Source organism: Microtus pennsylvanicus, chromosome 11, assembly GCF_037038515.1.
Source record: "Microtus pennsylvanicus isolate mMicPen1 chromosome 11, mMicPen1.hap1, whole genome shotgun sequence".
Classification (NCBI taxonomy): domain Eukaryota; kingdom Metazoa; phylum Chordata; class Mammalia; order Rodentia; family Cricetidae; genus Microtus; species Microtus pennsylvanicus.
Genome location: NC_134589.1, coordinates 10,125,823 through 10,143,916, shown reverse-complemented (window position 1 = coordinate 10,143,916; position 18,094 = coordinate 10,125,823). Strand labels below are relative to the sequence as shown.

Below are 18,094 nucleotides of genomic sequence, written 5' to 3'. Positions count from 1 at the left end.
CGTGGTCTCATAGTTCTACATACTGGGTCTTGAGCGTGCTAGGCAAGTCTCTGGGTTTTGTTTGTGTTTGCTAGTTTGAGCCAGCGTCTCATTAGGTGTCCTGGTCTGTGAACAGACGTGGGCGTTGATAGCTAGGACTGCAGGTGTGTGTCCCCACACCTGGGGACTCTGAACCGAGTGTTTGGGGTAAAACACCGAACAGAGGACAGGAACCCTAACTGGCTGTTGCTCAGCATCTGTCACTCAAGGCAACTGGGTAATCTTGTCATGTTGTCTGAGGGTGCGACACTTGAATCTGTGGGTTTTACTTTTTTGCCTTCTTTACCTTTTCAGAAACAGAGAGATTATACCCTTGATGGAGAGTCGGGAAAGGTTTCTAATCTCCAGTACCTGCACAGGTGAGGGGAGCTGACTTCTGTGTGTTTGTGCCAATTTAGATTTTCATGTTATGTGTATGGGTACCTAAGTGTGTATCTGTGCATCACGTGTGTCCCTGTGTCTGTGGAGGCCAGAAGAGGGCATTGGATCCACTGGAACTGGATGTGAGCCACTGTGTTGCAGAGTGGGTGCTGGGAATCAAACCCTGCCCTCTGCAAGAGCAGCCAGTGCTCCTAACTGAAAATTTATCTCTAGAGCCAGGCTGGTCTTGAACTCATAGAAATCCACCTGCATGCTGGGCGGTGGTGGCACATATCTTTAATCCCAGCACTCGGGAGGCAGAGGCAGGCGGATCTCTGTGAGTTCGTGGCCAGCCTGGTCTACAAGATCTAGTTCCAGGACAGACTCCAAAGCTACAGAGAAACCCTATCTCAAAAAACCAAAAAAAAAAAAGAAAGAAAGAAAGAAAGAAAGAAAGAAAGAAAGAAAGAAAGAAAGAAAATGAAATTCACCTGCCTCTACCTCCCAGATGCTGGGATTAAAATTAAAGGCATGAGCCGGGCGGTGGTGGCGCACGCCTTTAATCCCAGCACTCGGGAGGCAGAGGCAGGCGGATCTCTGTGAGTTCGAGACCAGCCTGGTCTACAAGAGCTAGTTCCAGGACAGGCTCCAAAACCACAGAGAAACCCTGTCTCGAAAAACCAAAAAAAATAAAATTAAATTAAATTAAATTAAAGGCATGCAACACCACCACCACCCAGCTTGCTGGCTTGCTTTCTTTTTGTTTTTTTAATAGAAAGTTTCGTGGATTTGCATGTACTTCTCTGTCTCGTTCAGTAGGTGCCTGTGTTGCTCAGGAGAGAGAGCTAGTAGTCCTTGGCTGCTGTTTAGTTTGGTCTTTGTTTGCTTGGTTCTGTTTAAAGCTGTGGGGCATTGAATGGGCCTTTTGGTTTGGTTTTCATACATATATATGTGTGTGTGTGTGTGTGCATTGGAGTCTGACTTGGATGTATGTCTGTGTGTTGATCCTTTGGAGCTGGAGTTAACAGAAGGTTATGAGCTGCCATGTGGGTGTTGGGAATTGAACCTGGGTCCTCTGAAAGAGCAGCCAGTGCTCTTAACCACAGATCCACCTCCCCAGTCCTCACTTTTTTTTTAATTGTGTGCATACTTGATGAGTTTGTGGGGATTCATGCATGTAAAGTCAGAGGACACTTTGTGAAGCTGGTTCTCTCCTCTCACCTTTCCGTGGGTTCCAGGAAGGAATACAGGGGTCCAGGTTTGTGTAGCCAGCAGCTTCGCTAGCTAATCTATTACTATAGGCCTTGGCATGTGTGGGTGTGTTATTTTTGTTTTTGTTTTGTTTTGTTTTTTGTGCAGGATCTCACTGGTAGCCTAGGCTGACCTCAAATTCTTGAGAATCTGTTATGAAGTTTGACCGCAGGGAACAGACCATAGACTCAATCCAATTATAATTAAAAGATTTATTAGATGCTAGCAAGACCAACAGTCTCTAAGCCAAGTTTGAGATTGCTATGAAGGAGGGGTGTGAGGGAAGACTTTTAAAGGGGAAAACCACACAAAGACCTTCGATATCTATGCAAGCAAGTAAAAACTCTTCTGTTCTGACAAATTCAGTGGCTAAGGCAACTCAGAACATTGTCTCTGGGTGTCTGTAAGCAAGTTACAGAAGCAAAGAAAAACACTTTTAACAAGTAGACAGTCACGGCTGTACATTTTGAGGGGTCACTGAGTCAGGATTACTGGGAAGGACTTTCCTTCCAGGGACTGGAGACAAACAGCTGGTGGATACCAAGGTAGATGGCTAGCATCAAATGGAGCTTCTTTAGATAGAACAAATCCCCCTCCTCGATCTTCTGCATGGAATTTGAGGCATGAACCACTACCCTAGCCTCAGTCAGTCCCTCTGGAGCTGCTGTGACCTAGAGCTCCCTTTCCTCTGTCTCCCAGGCTCTCCACTGTTCTGAGCATCTCAGCTCAACTTAATTCCACCTGCAACTCTGCATCAGTCCAGAGTGTGCCTGGCTTTTTCCTGTGCTCTTGGTCATTGGCCACCCATCTGTGTTCTTGTGGCCTTTTCAGTCCCACTGTGTGTTTGCTGCTGCTGCTGCTTCTGCCGCACAGCAACAAATGTGCCCTGGGCAGGGCTGTGTCAAACTGCTTGCTTATGTTCTTGCAAGACTGCTGCTTTTCTTCTACTTGTTTGTTTGTTTAGCTTTAGAAACAGCCTTTGTTTGCAGCCTGGCCTGGCCTGGAGCTCGCTTTGTAGCGCAGACCTGCCTCTGACTCCCAGCAGTCCTTCCCTCTCAGCCTCCCAGGAGCTGGGCTTGCAGACCTGAGCCAGTGTGCTGGCCTCTTTGCTCTTTTATGCACATGATTCAGTTCTCTTGTCAGCTTCATTTTTCTTTCTCTTCCTTTGAAATAGTTACCTTGTTCAGTGTAAGGTTTTTGGATATGTTTTTTAAAAGACATGTTGGGCCATCAAGTTGCACTAGTAGAAGAACACACGGAGCCTTGCTGCTTCATCTCAGAGAAAAAAGGGGAGTATCCTTAAGAAAAAACAAAGTGATATATTACTTGAAAATTCCACTTCTCACCCAACTTCCCTTTGTATTTGACCTTGAAATTTTTAAGTTTCTTGCTGACTGCTTAGAACTTATACAGTAACTGTGGTGTCCTCCATCTTCAGCCCTTCCTCTTCCTGTTGAACTAATACAGTAACTGTGGTGTCCTCCATCTTCAGCCCTTCCTCCCCTGTTGAACTTACACAGTAACTGTGGTCCTCCATCTTCAGCCCTTCCTCCCCTGTTGAACTTACACAGTAACTGTGGTCCTCCGTCTTCAGCCTTCCTCCCCTGTGTTTGGTTGTTGTTTATTTTGTTTCAGCAGAGGTAGAGTTTACTGAGAGACTCTGTTGATAGTAATGGATGCTTCTCATAAATACTCAACTCCCAGAGGCCCAGCAGGGTATAACTTGGTGACAAGGTTTGCCTAGCATGCCTGCCTTAGGTCCCCACACCAAACACAACACACGCGCACATGCATACACACACGTGCACGCACGCACACACACTCTCTTCCCTTGTAGCACTTGATCTCCAGTCTTGGGGGTTTGGTATTTGTGATTGTCAGTTGACTGTCAGATGACTCCCGATCCTTGATTATCACACAGGGTTGGCCCAAGATGTTATCCTGTTTAATCAGCCTGAGGAGAAAGAGGCTCCTAGAGGGCTCCACACAGAGTCAGAGCTGAGCTCATCTCCTGACTGGAGCAGGGCCTCGAGGACTTAAGACAGTGAAGCCCTTGCCCTGAGGTCACCTTCCCACCTGCAGAGAAGGCTGGTTCAGGCTTTGGAGGGCAGCTTTGGTGTAAAAATGATGAGTCAGGAATCTCATACCTTTTGTATTTTCATGGAACTTTGTAAACCTATATCTACTTGTGTATAGCAACTACTTTTAGGAAAATTTCTCTCATAACCTCACCTATTTCTCAAATTTAATTTTTCAGTTATTTTAACATTCTTTACCTATTCTTGACTTGGTGTCTTTTATGCCCACTGTGGCTGTAGTCTCCCCGGCTCTGCACACGTTCCACTGAGTTGTGTCCACAGTGCTTTCTCCTTCTCATCCATGCGTAGCCTCTCAGAGTGAGTGGGCCACATGGTGACTGGCTGCTGCTTCCTGAAGACTGGGAGCTCTGAGGCCTTGGGAAAGGGTGTGAAGGGTCAGAGAACCCTGCGTGTGGTCCCTAGCCCCACCCCCACTACCCCAGTCAGTCCCCAGTGTCTCCAGTACTTCTCAGAACATGACTGGCATGTGCATTGCAGCTACCTGACCTACATCAAGCTGTCAACAGCCATCAGGCGGAACGAGAACATGGCTAAAGGGCTGCACAGGGCTCTGCTGCAGCAGCAGCCAGAAGACGACAGCAAGCGCTCTCCCAGGCCTCAGGACCTCATCCGGCTCTATGACATCATTCTGCAGGTAACCCCTGGGGCCTGGAAAGGCAGCCTGCCCTCTGCTATCTTGAACACAAAATGATTTGGGTAGTGAAGGGCTGATGAGAGCCAGGAGTAACTAGTAGAAGACAAAGAAAGGTCTTGGAGTAATCAGAAGCCTCATGCTCCATATTTCAGGCATTTTGAGGTGATAAATGCACCACAGGCATTCACTAAGTGCTTTCCAAAGGTCTGAGGGCATCCAGAGACTGAATCCATACTGTGTCACCGACTGAGAGTTGGTCAGTTAATAAGCTTGTTACACATAGGCCAGGCATGGTGAGTCACACCTGAGATCCTGACACTGGGGGTGCCCATGCAAACTGTAGTGAGTTCAGTGGGATCCTGACACTGGGGGTGCCCATGCAAACTGTAGTGAGTTCAAGGTCAGCGGACCCTGCGTCTTTAGTCCTCTGCAGAGAACCTGAGTTTGGGTCCCAGGACTCAGGCCCTCACTCACAGTCGTCTGTAGCTCCAGCCCCTGGGGATCTGACTTTTCTCTGGTGGCATACACAGACACATAAATAAAACTTAAACATTTTTTTAAAAAAAGATGGTGCTGGACCTTTAATCTCAGCACTTGGGAGGTAGAGGCAGGTGGATGGATCTGTTAGTTTGTGGCTGATGCCAGCTGGGTCTGTCGACATAGTGAGTTCCAGGACTGCCAGGGCTACATAATAGACCTTGTCTCAAGAAAAAGAAGCCGGATGGTGGTGGCGCACACCTTTAATCCCAGCACTTGGGAAGCAGAGGCAGGCGGATCTCTGTGAGTTTGAAGACAGCCTGGTCTACAGAGTGAATGCCAGGACAGCCAGGGCTGTTACACAGAGAAACCCTGTCTTGAAAGGAAAAAAGGAAAAAAAAAAGAAAAACAGAAGAAAACATAAAAACAAAAAGAGGAAAAAAGAAAAGTAGAGAAAAGTTGAGAAAGATGCCTGATGCTGACCTCTGCCCTCCACGTGCATGTGCACACACGTGTCCACACATGTAGGTGTATGAGTACACACACCAACTGCCTGTCAGATGGTCTGTGTGTTCTGAGGAGTCTCTGAAGGCTGGAGAGAGGCGTTGAGTGGTGAAGGACAAACGCACTTTTGGTGTGGGGACCGGAGGGGACACCAGGCCCGCACTGCCAGGTCGCTTTCCTGATTCCTACTGTTCTAGTGTGGACGCTGTCTCTGCCCTTGTCTGTCCCTGGAAGGTCTTCTGACAGGATCACTCTGAGGCTCCTCTCATGGATTTTCTTGTTGCATCTGTTGTACAGAATCTGGTGGAATTGCTGCAGCTTCCTGGCTTAGAAGAAGATAGAACCTTCCAGAAAGAGATAAGCCTCAAGACCCTGGTGTTCAAAGCTTACAGGTAATGTCCTTCAGGATGAGCAGGGTTCTGCTGTGTGTCCCAGCGGTAAGCTTCACAGCCGTCCTGCCCCGTGGGACACACGGTCATTGGAGGACGCTCGGTGTTGACAGAAGTTTTTACAGGGAGCCCCCAGCAAAGATGGCAGCAGTCATTTCAGAGTTCTTCATCTGCATTCTGGGAGACTTTGGGCTTCCCTTCTCTTGTTTCTTCCCTCCCAGTGGAAGCACTGGAAGAGCCAAGCATTGGAAAGGGCATTGGTGGACTAGAACAGCCGGTTCAGGGAACCCAAGCTGAGTGGGATGAAGCTGGGCATCTCAGTTCCTGAGATGAGGGCAGGTGTGACTCACTCAGAAGTGGACACTCAGCAGAGCCAGGGATCTAGACAGACGGCAGAGGAGAGTGTGCACGCCCTCGTCTTTCACTGGCTCGCTTGCTCTTGGACTCCCTAGGGCGCTCTGCCTTTGCTCATCGGGGGCAATACTAAGGTTCTGTTGGGCCCCATAAATCTTGGTTTGGTTTTTGAAAAGAGATGGATAAACAGTTGTGTCTTAGACATGTAGGCAACGGTGAATGATTGATTAGGAATGGATAAACAGTTGTGTCTTAGGCATGTAGGCAACGGTGAATGATTGATTAGGAATGGATAAACAGTTGTGTCTTAGACATGTAGGCAACGGTGAATGATTGATTAGGAATGGATAAACAGTTGTGTCTTAGACATGTAGGCAACGGTGAATGATTGATTAGGAATGGATAAACAGTTGTGTCTTAGACATGTAGGCAACGGTGAATGAGGGTTCCTGTTAGATCTGATCAGCACTGCTTCCGAAGTGTGCCAGCACCCTGATTGCTGACGTGTGCTGAGGGCTAGGGTGGGGTTTCCCAGACCAGGATCCAGAGTTGAGAATCCTGTTTCCAGATTTCACATTGAGCCTGACAGCAAGGGCAGCCTGGCGGCAAGCAACTGTTGCCTTAGAGCGCTGTGACTCTTTCCCCATCAGGTGTTTTTTCATTGCTCAGTCCTATGTGCTGGTGAAGAAGTGGAGCGAAGCCCTCGTGCTCTATGACAGGGTTCTGAAGTACGCAAATGAAGTCAGTTCTGATGGGGGCGCCTTCAAGAACAGCCTGAAGGTGAGCTGGTGATCTCTCCTTGTTTCCAAGCTTCGGTGAGGGGTACGGGGTCTGTGAGGAGACCGTAGCTGGCAGCTTCTGAGGAAGCCCTTCCCCTCCCGTCATCCTGAGTCATCTTTGGTGTGACCTACCCTGCTCTAGGCCTGAGGAGGACGTAGCTGTGACAGCATTTCATCCAGCTGTGGTGGGGCACACCTGTTACCTTGCCCTGCAGAGGCTGAGGCTGAGGATTAGGAGTGTGAAGCTACTCTAGGCTTCAGAGCAAGCTCAGAGCCAGCCTTGACTCCACAGAGACAGAGTGGAAAATGCCACTTCTCCGGTTAAAAAGAAACAAACCCTTGTATTGTTCTCAGATTGGCTACTCATTGAAGTCATCTGACAAAAGTTTTAAAAGATTGATGTGTCCTCATCAGAGGGTCTGGTTTTGACTGGGGTGGGATCTGGAGTGGACACTGGAGTTTTTGAAGCTCCATGGTGATTCTGATGTCAAGCCGTGACCTTCTTCCTGCATAACACCTGCTAGGGACTGGCTGCCTTTGGGATGCAGCCTCCAGCACTTGCAGCCTGCTGTCCAGCACACAGGCAGTGGAGGCAGGAGGAGCTTGAGTTCCAGGCCAACCTGGGCTGCATAATGAGTTCTAGACCAACAGGACTATGTAGACCCTAAAAGGTTAAATAAGCAATAGCTGGCTACGTAGAGGAATCCATGTTCTGTAAGCAGAGCCTGTTTAGAAGCAAAGTGGGTGTTAGTGGTGTGGTCACAGGCCAGGCCAGCACAGAGCGGCTGCTGTGTGTGCACAGCACACCATGCCCAGAGAGCCTGGCTTTGCCCTCTGGAGAACAGCACATGGGTTGTTGCAGCCACAGTCTGGCTCACCATTTGTAGAGACAACTGAACCTGCATTGCTCAGCGTGCTCGAGTCCCGGACTTCAGTCCTCAGCATAATGAGGGCGATGTCAGAGGCCAGTAATATTTGAGAGAGAGGAGGGATGTGTGAGAACACGGCCACGTGAGCATGATAGAAGTGGCAACACACGCCTTTAATCCCAGCACTCGGGAGACAGGTGGATCTGTGTGAGTTTAAGGCCAGCCTGGTCTACAGAGTGAGTTCCAGGACTATCAGGACTACACAGAGAAACCCTGTCTCAAAAAACAGAAGGAAGTGGTGGGGCAGACTGGCATCATGGCTTCCATCTGTAGTCACAGCACTGGGGAGGCTGAGGCAGGAGAAGCACCATGAGTTTAGCCAACCTTGGAGCCTTAGTGAGACCCTTATCTCTAAAGGAGGGGGAGGGGGGGCAACTGCAGAGAGGTGAGCTGGGTGAGGCCTGGGCATCTCACCCTTGTTCTTGGGGGGTGGCCCAGCATTTGCCCTTGACATGCTTCAGGGGCTCTCATTTGCCAACTGGACGTCCAGAGCTCCCCCGGGTGCTCCTGAAGATTAAGTTAGCAGTTGCATACACTCTAGGTGTTGGGCCTGGGCTGCATTGAGCTTGACCAGCAGGGTGCGGATGCTCTTTTGGGTGGGCGTTGTTTTCAGTTGTGTCAGCCTTTCCCTTGAACTTGGTTCTCCTGCCTCTACCTCCCAAATGCTGCGATTACAGCATTAGCCACCAGGCTAGTAGAGACTTTTTTTTTTTTTTTTTTTGGTTTTTCGAGACAGGGTTTCTCTGTGGTTTTGGAGCCTGTCCTGGAACTAGCTCTGTAGACCAGGCTGGTCTCGAACTCACAGAGATCCGCCTGCCTCTGCCTCCCGAGTGCTGGGATTAAAGGCGTGCGCCACCACCGCCCGGCTTGACATTTTTTTAAATAGACTTTTGTTTGTTTGTTTGTTTTTGAAATGGGGTCCCAGAACTCGCTCTTGTAGGCCAGGCTGACCTCAAACTCAAAGATCTGCTTCTCCCCAAGTACTGGGATTTTAAATGCATGTAGCACCACTGCCTGGCTGACTTTTTCTTTTTTTTAAGTCTAAAAAGTCTCACAGAGCCCCAGTGGGGTCACCTAGCACAGGCTCATGAGGCTGCTGCTCCACCTGGCCTGCTGGTGAGTGTGTGTTGTCTGTTACTGCAGGACCTGCCTGATGTGCAAGAGCTCATCACTCAAGTGCGGTCAGAGAAGTGCTCACTGCAGGCTGCAGCCATCCTGGGTGAGCCGCCCCAGACTTCTGTCGCTCTTCCTCCACACCCACACCACTGGTTTACCATAGAAAGCATTGTTTGGGTCACTCTCTTAAGACTGCTATTTCCTGGCCTTATTGTCTACCACACAAGGCACTGACTGTGCAGAGGGATTGGAAAAGTCCGGTCGCTGCCCCTCTCTTCAGCATCTTCCAAACCCCACAGCTCCTAGGGATTAACCACAGTGGATCTGGGCTTTGTCGCTGTTTATTCCCCTTCTTCATCCAGGAGGGAAGCCTCACTCTCTCTCTGTCCCTGCTAACGGGCTTTGCTCGGTATTTAGAGCCATGCTCACCACCGTGGTGGAAAGCCTTATGTGGCAAGCATGTGCGGAGTCCCCATCCTTACTGAATCCCTGTGAAATTTTCAGATGCAAATGACTCCCATCAAGCAGAGCCCTCTTCTCAAGTCAAAGACAATAAGGTAAGGCAGCTGTGGCATTGGGGGGTAGGAGGGCACTCCACCCCGATTCTTCCATTTTCTTGCACAGGTGACTCAGATGCCTTGCTAGTTGTCCATGTCTCCAGGGAAGTAGAGAACAGTCTTGCCTCAGTGTCAGTAAATAATGAAAGCTGGGAGCGTGCGGCTGGAGAGAGAGCAGTCAAGAGCACTTGTTGCTCTTGCAGGCCCCCAGGTTTGATTTCATGCAGCCATGTGAAGGTTCATAACCATCCCTAACTTCAGTTCCAGGGGAGCTAAAGCCCTCTTCTGACTTCTGCAGGCACTAGGCATGCGGGTGGTATGTTCAGGCAAAACATTCATACATACAAGAAAGAAGCAAAAATAATAATAGTAACAATAATAAAAGGTAAGTTAGGAACATGCTATGTAGGCATCAGGCATGTGTTCACATGTGCCCATACAAACTGAGACTGAAAGAAAGCACATGTAAGCTGCGTGCCCAGCACAGTAAGCATACCACTGTGGGCCTTCTGATGGACATTCTGATCTGTCTTCCAGCCTCTGGTTGAACGGTTTGAGACCTTTTGCCTGGACCCTTCCCTTGTCACCAAGCAAGCCAACCTCGTGCACTTCCCACCAGGATTCCAGCCCATCCCTTGCAAGCCTTTGTTCTTTGACCTGGCCCTCAACCATGTGGCCTTCCCACCTCTTGAGGACAAGTTGGAGCAGAAGACCAAGAGTGGCCTCACAGGATACATCAAGGGCATCTTTGGATTCAGGAGCTAACCAGGCTCTTCCTCGGGGGCAGGGAGGCCCTGACTTACTCTATATTGTGAGACAGACCCAGCGAGTTCCATGGCATTATATCCAGGTCTGCAAATGGCTGGCGGGCAGAGCTCAGCATCTCAGCTCTGAGTCCCTACATCTTGTGTGTTTGTGACTTACTTTCATAACCTGTCATCTGCTGGGCCCAGAGTCGGGGTCTCTGTCCCCTGTGCCTCCTGGGGACTGCTGCTGTCCTGGCCCTTGTAAGCCATGGCTGATCACTTTTGGTCAATGTGTTTGGGGGTTCCATACCAGACTCTGGGGGTCTTGGGAATGTTTGTCCTCGGTCCTCAGTCCCATGGATTTGAAACAAACTCCTCCTTTCTGTGAGCATCCAGAATCCCCTGAAGTCTGTCAGTGACTGAAACATGGGCAGTGTACCCCAGGATTACGGTCAGCCTTACCCCTCCTCCGAGAACAAGCAGAGCTCTCTATTTTTAACTATGTTACCCGTAAACAATGAAACCAAATCTTCTATTAAAAGACAAAGATGATGGAGACTGTGCCCATTCTTTCCATGTCTTCCCTCAGTGGCCGCGAGGGCAGGTGCGTCCTGCCTGGCCAGCCCAGCTGCTATCAGAGTGCCCATCTGTGAGTGCAGATGCCATCCCATATCCATCCTCTTCCTTCATACCCCATCGCTGTTTTCTGTGGACATACTTTTCTCTAATTTCTGCTACGGCATCAGTAATGGACATCCCAACAAGCGGTGTAAGAAAGAATAAACCTCTCGGAGAGCAAAGGTTCTTTGTTCTACCATGGAGAGGGGGGAATCTGCCAGGAATGAAATGTTGGCTCCATGTAGTTCAGACCAGAACACGGTGGATGGAATGAGGGCAGACTGTATCCCAGCATGCAGACCTGCATACCGGGTGGAGGAAACATGCCGGGGTTCCCAGAAACGCCCTAGGCAATTGCTTGGGCATCAGGGAGCCTCAAAGCTGTTTATTACATATAATTTTGTCTGTTCTGGGACTCAGATTATTTTTTTGTTTTGAAGTTTAACTATCTGCTTGTGATTTAAGAATTTCCTTTGTGGGGGCTGGAGAGATGGCTCTGTGGTTAAGAGTGCTGACTGCTCTTCCAGAGGACCCAGGTTCAATTCCTACCACCCACATGGCAGTTAACAGCTGTCGGTAACTCCAAAATCTGACACCCTCAGATAGACATACATGCAGGCAAAACACCAATGCCGATAAAATAAATTATTAGAGGGCTGGAGAGATGGCTCAGAGGTTAAGAGCATTGCCTGCTCTTCCAAAGGTCCTGAGTTCAATTCCCAGCAACCACATGGTGGCTCACAACCATCTGTAATGGGGTCTGGTGCCCTCTTCTGGCCTGCAGACATACAGACAGAATATTGTATACATAATAAATAAATATAAAAAAATTATTAGAAAAATAAATATATAAAAAAGGTTGTTTAGCCTTTAAAAAAAAAAAGAATTTCCTTTGTCCCTCTTGCCTCCCTCCCTTCCCTCGCTCTGAAGATAGAGCAAGATGGCTGACAAGAGCTGACTGCTGGCTTTAGTGCGACGGGTGAGGGGATGCCAGGTCATATCATTTTCTTTGGGGATTGGTGATGGAGCCCAGGTCCTGCACACACTGGGTCTGTCCTACTTCTTGGTGCTGCAGCAGCACAGGCCGTGGCCATGGCTCTGTGTTGGAGGGAGGGGCCCACTCAGCCCCGAAATAACCACACAGAAACTGTATTAATTAAATCACTGCTTGGCCCATTAGCTCTAGCTTCTTATTGGCTAACTCTTACATCTTAATTTAACCCATCGCCATTAACCTGTGCATCACCAAGTTTCAGTGTGTTTGTCTCCAGCAGCAGCTCCATGGCTTCTCTCTGACTCCGCCTCCTTTCTCCCAGCATTCAGTTTAGTCCCCCCCCCATCTAGCTCTGTTCCCCTACAGCTCTGTTATAGGCCTAGAGCAGTTCCTTTATTAACCAGTGATATTCACCGCATACAGAGGGGATCCCACATTAGCTCTGCATTTCCCTGCATGCATCCTCTGCCCCTTTGACTTACTCTCTACTCCAAGGCCCTGCTGTGCAGGAAGCCTTCAGCCCATTTTGTGCCAGTGTCTACGCACCATGGGAGACAGAGTTGAAGAGTCTTTTCTGCTATGACTTGGTTTTCCTCATCTTCCTAGGAAGGGGGTTCTCTGTCTCGTTCTCACCCCGCAGCCCCTCTCGTTCTCCAGCCCTGCCCCATGGGCGTCCACACCCCCAGTGGTAGAGAGAGAGGCGCGCACACACACTGTTCTGGGGGTGCTCTTCAGGATGCTTCAGTGGTTTTTCCTTCCTCCCAGTGTCTCTGCCTTCAGCTCCCTGAAAAACACTGGCCATTGCCAACCTCATGCTGACCATGACATAATGATGTAGAAGATTGCTTTTGGGACACAGTGTATTTACGTAAGAAAACGGGCTTGGCGGGGGGCAGAACTGAGGTCTCTAGCTCATAAATTTTTCATATTGGCAGGACTCATGGACATTCATGCAGATTGAGTCACAGTCCTTAGGCCCAGGAAGTGGGCCCTGTTCTGTTGTGGCTCACTTCCCTTCTTAAAAGGACTCCTGTCCCTGTCTGTCTTTCATCTTCCTGATTGACAGGGGACTTCAGGGATAAGCTAGTCCTGCGGTGTTTGTTTTTTGTGTTTTTTTTTTTTTTTTGGTGTGTGTGTGTGTGTGTGTGTGTGTGTGTTCCAAGACAGGGTTTCCCTATAGCTTTGGAACCTGTCAAAGAGTAAATTTTTGGAACCCCTGCTTGCGGTAAGACACTGCCAGGCTTGACTCCAGTGTCCTTGCCCTGCTAGCGACTGAGCCTCATACCCAGGCAGTGAGGTGACAGCCCGTGACGACCAAGCAGTCCTTGTCTCACAGTGGCCCTGGACTGCAGGAAGTGCTTCTTCCTAAAAGCTGGGGTGCTGGCTTCACCCTGTCCAGGAGAGAAGGGCCCTGCTCACTGTCATCCACCATGACGGCACGCCATTAATTACACAGATCAGCCAGTCGCTCGCAGAATTCTACACAGCCCCTTGTTCTCTGCGGCCCCGAGAGCTCAGCACCTTCTGAGGGCAGAGAAAATACCCAAAGATAGCAAAGCTATGTGCTGCTTCTGACTTACTTATTTTTATTTTGAAGACAGTTGTTGCTACGAAGGAGACGGAAAGCAGATTGAGCTGCAGAATTTATGGGGTGCCCCAAAGCACGAGAGGATAAACTGAGAGCTGCCTGTACCCTGACGGCGCCGATTGGAACAATCCAACCTGCTGTTCTTTTAGCCTTAGACACACTTGCCCGGTGGCTGCCAGAGGTCTGCAGAGCCTGAAAACATCTGTGATCAGGGGCACTCGTGGGTAGGCGGGAAGCCCAGCTGTCCCCATGTGCGTGTGAAGGCTCAAATGTCTACAGGGGATTGTTAACGTGTAGTTTCCAAAACTAATCTCAAATGACACATTTAAATTGATTTCCTCTTATCAGGAGGGGTGCACACATTCCGTGGTGTGGGTGTGGAGGTCAGAGGCAACTTTCAAGGGTCCTCTCCGTCTACCGTGGGTTACTGCCCTGGGCGCTGTGGTTACTTGGTGTAGAAGGCCCTGAGCGAAGAGCCATAGCGCCCTCCACGCGGTCCTGGTGCTGTCTCGGTCAAGGGGGCTGCGCCACCCTCTGCTCCTCCCCAGGCAGCCCTTCCTCTGGCATTCCACTTTATCAGACACCCCGCCAAAAGAACCTCCCCCAGACAGCCCTGCAGATTCCTGTGGCCCAACCTTGTGCATCTGATGGATGACAGATGGAAGGAGGCTTCTCCCAATCCCCCACCCGGCTGTCCTCTCTAGGCCCTGTTGGAGGACTTGGTGGGCGGCTCCTCTATTCTTCACTGGGGCAAGGAGCATAACATAACGGAAGGAAGTCATTCAGGTTATTCAAGGGTCAGAGGGCAGATCCTGTGCAAACTAAGGACCATTTCCTACTTCCAGGGAAAAGAAGATTGCCTCCATCTTCTTCCAGGGTACGAGGTCCTCTGGAGGAGCCCCTGAGCTGGAAGAGGCTTGAGCCCTGGCGTCTTTGCCAAGTACCCCGTCAGGGCCTGGCTGCACTTGTACTTAGCTGTGCTGTGTGGTTCCCGGTCTGCTCAGCCCTCCTCAGACCCCATAGGCCCCGTAGCTGGTGTTGCAGACTGGGGGCGTGAGCACACCGCCACCAAAGTCACAGGGAGAGGGCTGGAACACTCTGGTAATCAGCTGATCTCCAACCTCTGGATCCACAGAGGAGGAAGCAGGGCAAGGGACAGGGAGGACCGGAAGCCATGACCTACAGGGGTGGAAGTGGACACCTGCTCGTAGTCATACCTACGTTTCTGAGTCTTTTTGTTCTTGTTTCTTTCTCTGTTTTAGAGAGGGTCTTGGCATGAAGCCCAGGCTGTCCTAGAACTCACTACGTAGACCAGCTTGGCCTCAAAGTCCGCATCAATCCCCCTGCCTCTGCCTCAATGGTACAGGGATGTATTCCTGGCTTGTGCTATAGAATTTTTGTTTTGTGGTGGTCATGGAGGCCTGACTGGCTTTGAAGTTGTTACATAGCTGAACTTTGAACCTTGAACCCTTGACCTTGTACTGGGGTAACAAGCCTTGTCAATACACCCACTTGTATCCCAGAGAATTCCGATGGGAGCCACAGATGCAAGCCTCACCTGTATTAGTGAGTTCACTAAAGCCACGTTGTAAATGTTAACTTGACTCGTGAAATAACTAGGCCAGCTTGAAGATAAACAATTATATTTTTACTTTTTATAAGGGGAAACTCACGCCATGAGAATGGGAAGTCCAAGTTCCACTGTGTCCCGCAGGAATCACCCAGTGAGTGCAAGCACCTGGTCCGTCCCAATTCTTCCCCGGGCTCCAGGTAGCCACGCCTTAATTAGGTTCCACTTATTAGAGGTGATTAGTTAACAAAGCTTCCCCCATCACCATGTATTTATTTATTTTAAATTTTAGTTTAGGTTTTTCTTTCTTTTTTTTTTAAATATTTATTTATTTATTATGTATACAATATTCTGTCTGTGTGTATGCCTGAAGGCCAGAAGAGGGCACCAGACCTCATTAAAGATGGTTGTGAGCCACCATGTGGTTGCTGGGAATTGAACTCAGGACCTTTGGAAGAGCAGGCAATGCTCTTAAACCTCTGAGCCATCTCTCCAGCCCCTAGTTTAGGTTTTTCGAGACAGGGTTTCTCTGTAGTTTTGGAACCTGTCCTGGAACTAGCTCTTGTAGACCAGGCTGGCCTCGAACTCACAGAGATCCGCCTGCCTCTGCCTCCCGAGTGCTGGGATTAAAGGCCTGCGCCACCAACACCTGGCTTTATTTTTCAATTTTTATGTGAATGCTTTATTGCATGCTTTCATATGCACAACATCCATGCAATGCTCAGGGCAGAAGAGGGCATCAGATCCCCTGGAACTGGAGTCACAGACAGTTGTGAGCCACCACATGTGTGCTGGGGATTGAGCCTGGGTCCCCTGGAAGAGTAGCCAGTGAGTGAGCGCTCTTAACTGCTGAACCACCTCTCCAGCCCCTAGTTATTTATTTTTAAGACAGGGATTCACGCAGCTCCAGCTGGTGACCTTGAGCTGCTGTCTCCCTGCCTCTGTCACTCCAGTGCTTGCACCTCAAGTGTTACCGCGCAGGCTTTACGCAGTGCGGCGTATTGAACCCAAGGCCTCGCGAGTGCCAGGCGGGCACTCTGCCAACTGAACTTCATCCCCAGCAGTAAAAGACAAATAAAAAAAGCAGGGAGACAGGCAGCTGTGGCACACGCCTTTAATCCCAACACTTACTAGGGTGAAGGAGAGGCAGGTGAATCTTTGTGATTTCAAGGCCAGCCTCCTATACAAGGGCTAGTTCCAGGACAGGCTCCAAAACCACTGAAAAACTCTGTTCTAAAAAACCAATATGCTCAAAACCTCATTGCAACACATCATTAATAATAACGTGAAATAAACAGACTTGCCAGGAGATGGTTGCACATGCCTTTAATCCCAGCACTTACTAGGGTGGCAGAGGGAGGCAGATCTCTAGTGACTTCCAGGACAGCTAGAGCTGTTACACAGAGAAACCGAGAAAGAGGGGAAGGGAGAGGGAGAGATTTTGTATATGGCTCAAGTTGGGCGTGTTCAAATGCCCAGCGACCACAAGTCTATGGCTACCGTGTGCAACACTGCAGGTCTCATGGAGACACGAACACAATCACAGCTCTTTCCGTGGGACCCATGCTGCCGCTGTCTGGGTAGGAACCCCCTGCTGAGACAGTTCTGGGCAGCCCTGCCTGCACTGGCCAGCCCTCAGCTGGGCGCCATCTCATTGGATCCTACAGTCATACCAGGGAGTCAGCTCTTGTTTTTTCTTGCAATGAGTCAATTAGCCCCTGAGCCTTGGGCACACACCGGCCCCACAGTGCTCATCTGTTGCCTGGAGGGCTTCCGCAGAGGAGTGGAGCTCGGGGGCACAGACCAGCTGTCCTGGGTACCGTCTACCACCCCACCCCACCTCCCACAGCCACTGCCTCCTGGGCCCTGTCTTAAGGGTGAAGACAGCTGTGTGGACACAGGTCTGAGAGAAAGGTGGTAGTTAGCACAGACCTCTGGGCCATGCAGTCATTTAAATGGTCCCTTGTGAGACAAGCTGATTGCAGGCAGGGACGTTAGTGTTTAGCAGGAAACTATCACCGGATTAAAGCAGGGGAGGGCTGGGATAGAGGCTGGGTGGGTCATATCCCTGGTGCCATCTCCCTAATCATGCTGTATTGTACCTAGAGCAGAGGATGTTGTGGGCCACCTTGTTTCCTATGGCTGTTTGCTCTGGCAGGGCCTCCTGTGGCCTTCTCCACACACACACACACACACACACACACACACACACACACACCACGCACATACACACCCATTGCTGCTATCAACCTCTTCAGGAACAAAAACTGAATCTTTCTCTCTAGTTCGTTGGCCAAATTCAGTAGCTTCTCAGTGAGATGTAGCCAAGAGATGATTGGGCCTCTTCCGTCGCCCTGAGGCCCTGCTAGAAATTGCCCTTGATGTGAGGAAAAGCCACTAAATCAGTGCGATAACCTGACACTCAGCCTGACTTGGCAGAAACCACAAGGGTCACTCAGTGGCTTTTCTACCAGGAAACCGGACAGAGGAACAATCAGGGTACCATGAACTTTTTGGTGGCCTCTGTGAGGCTTAGCTGTAGGCCTGACCAATTCGGGTAGTGACAGGGAAGGTGTACAGTGGGTAGCCTGGCCTCTCTGAGGCTAGCATTAGAATCTTCCGTGGGTCCTAACCGTGCATGGAGCTGTGGGACCCATGGGGAACCAGCTGGGGAACCTACATTTTTAAAACGTCAGGTGTGAGCAGTGATGGCGGCTCACATCTGTAATCACAGCACCGAGACTGAGGCAGGAAGGTTGATCGCCAGCTTGGGCTTCACAGCAAAAGCCTGTCTCAAATTTAAAAGAAAAAAAAGTTGCCTGGTGGGACTATCTCCCAGCTTCCCCGTGGGAGACAGAGCAAGACCCCCGTTGCCCCACCTCTCCCTCTCCCGAGCTATGTATGGGTGGGGGCCTGGCTGATAGTGGACCTCTGTGCAAGGGGCCCCGGTGTTGGCTAAGCCCAGTTCTAGGACCCGTTGAACCATCGCCTTCCTATGTGCTTAGGTCGGTCTGTTTAGCCTTGCTCCGGCCTCTTCCCCACCTGGGTGTGACCGCTGCTCTTTAGCTGGGCGTGTGGGTCTAACAAGTC

At 50.0% G+C, this 18,094-nt stretch overlaps 1 protein-coding gene across 1 annotated transcript in view; it reads left to right on the top strand.

Moving 5' to 3' along the window:
- The window catches only part of Srp68 (signal recognition particle 68), a 32,446-nt gene extending 21,656 nt beyond the window's left edge, over positions 1 to 10,790 (top strand). Inside the window, exons 10-16 of the mRNA XM_075990141.1 lie at positions 334 to 398; positions 4,227 to 4,383; positions 5,662 to 5,756; positions 6,758 to 6,887; positions 8,959 to 9,034; positions 9,436 to 9,488; positions 10,026 to 10,790. Coding sequence (XP_075846256.1) covers positions 334 to 398; positions 4,227 to 4,383; positions 5,662 to 5,756; positions 6,758 to 6,887; positions 8,959 to 9,034; positions 9,436 to 9,488; positions 10,026 to 10,253 — 804 coding nt within the window. The 3' untranslated portion in view covers positions 10,254 to 10,790. The remainder of the gene's footprint in view (positions 1 to 333; positions 399 to 4,226; positions 4,384 to 5,661; positions 5,757 to 6,757; positions 6,888 to 8,958; positions 9,035 to 9,435; positions 9,489 to 10,025) is intronic.
- The last annotated feature ends 7,304 nt before the right edge of the window (positions 10,791 to 18,094 follow it).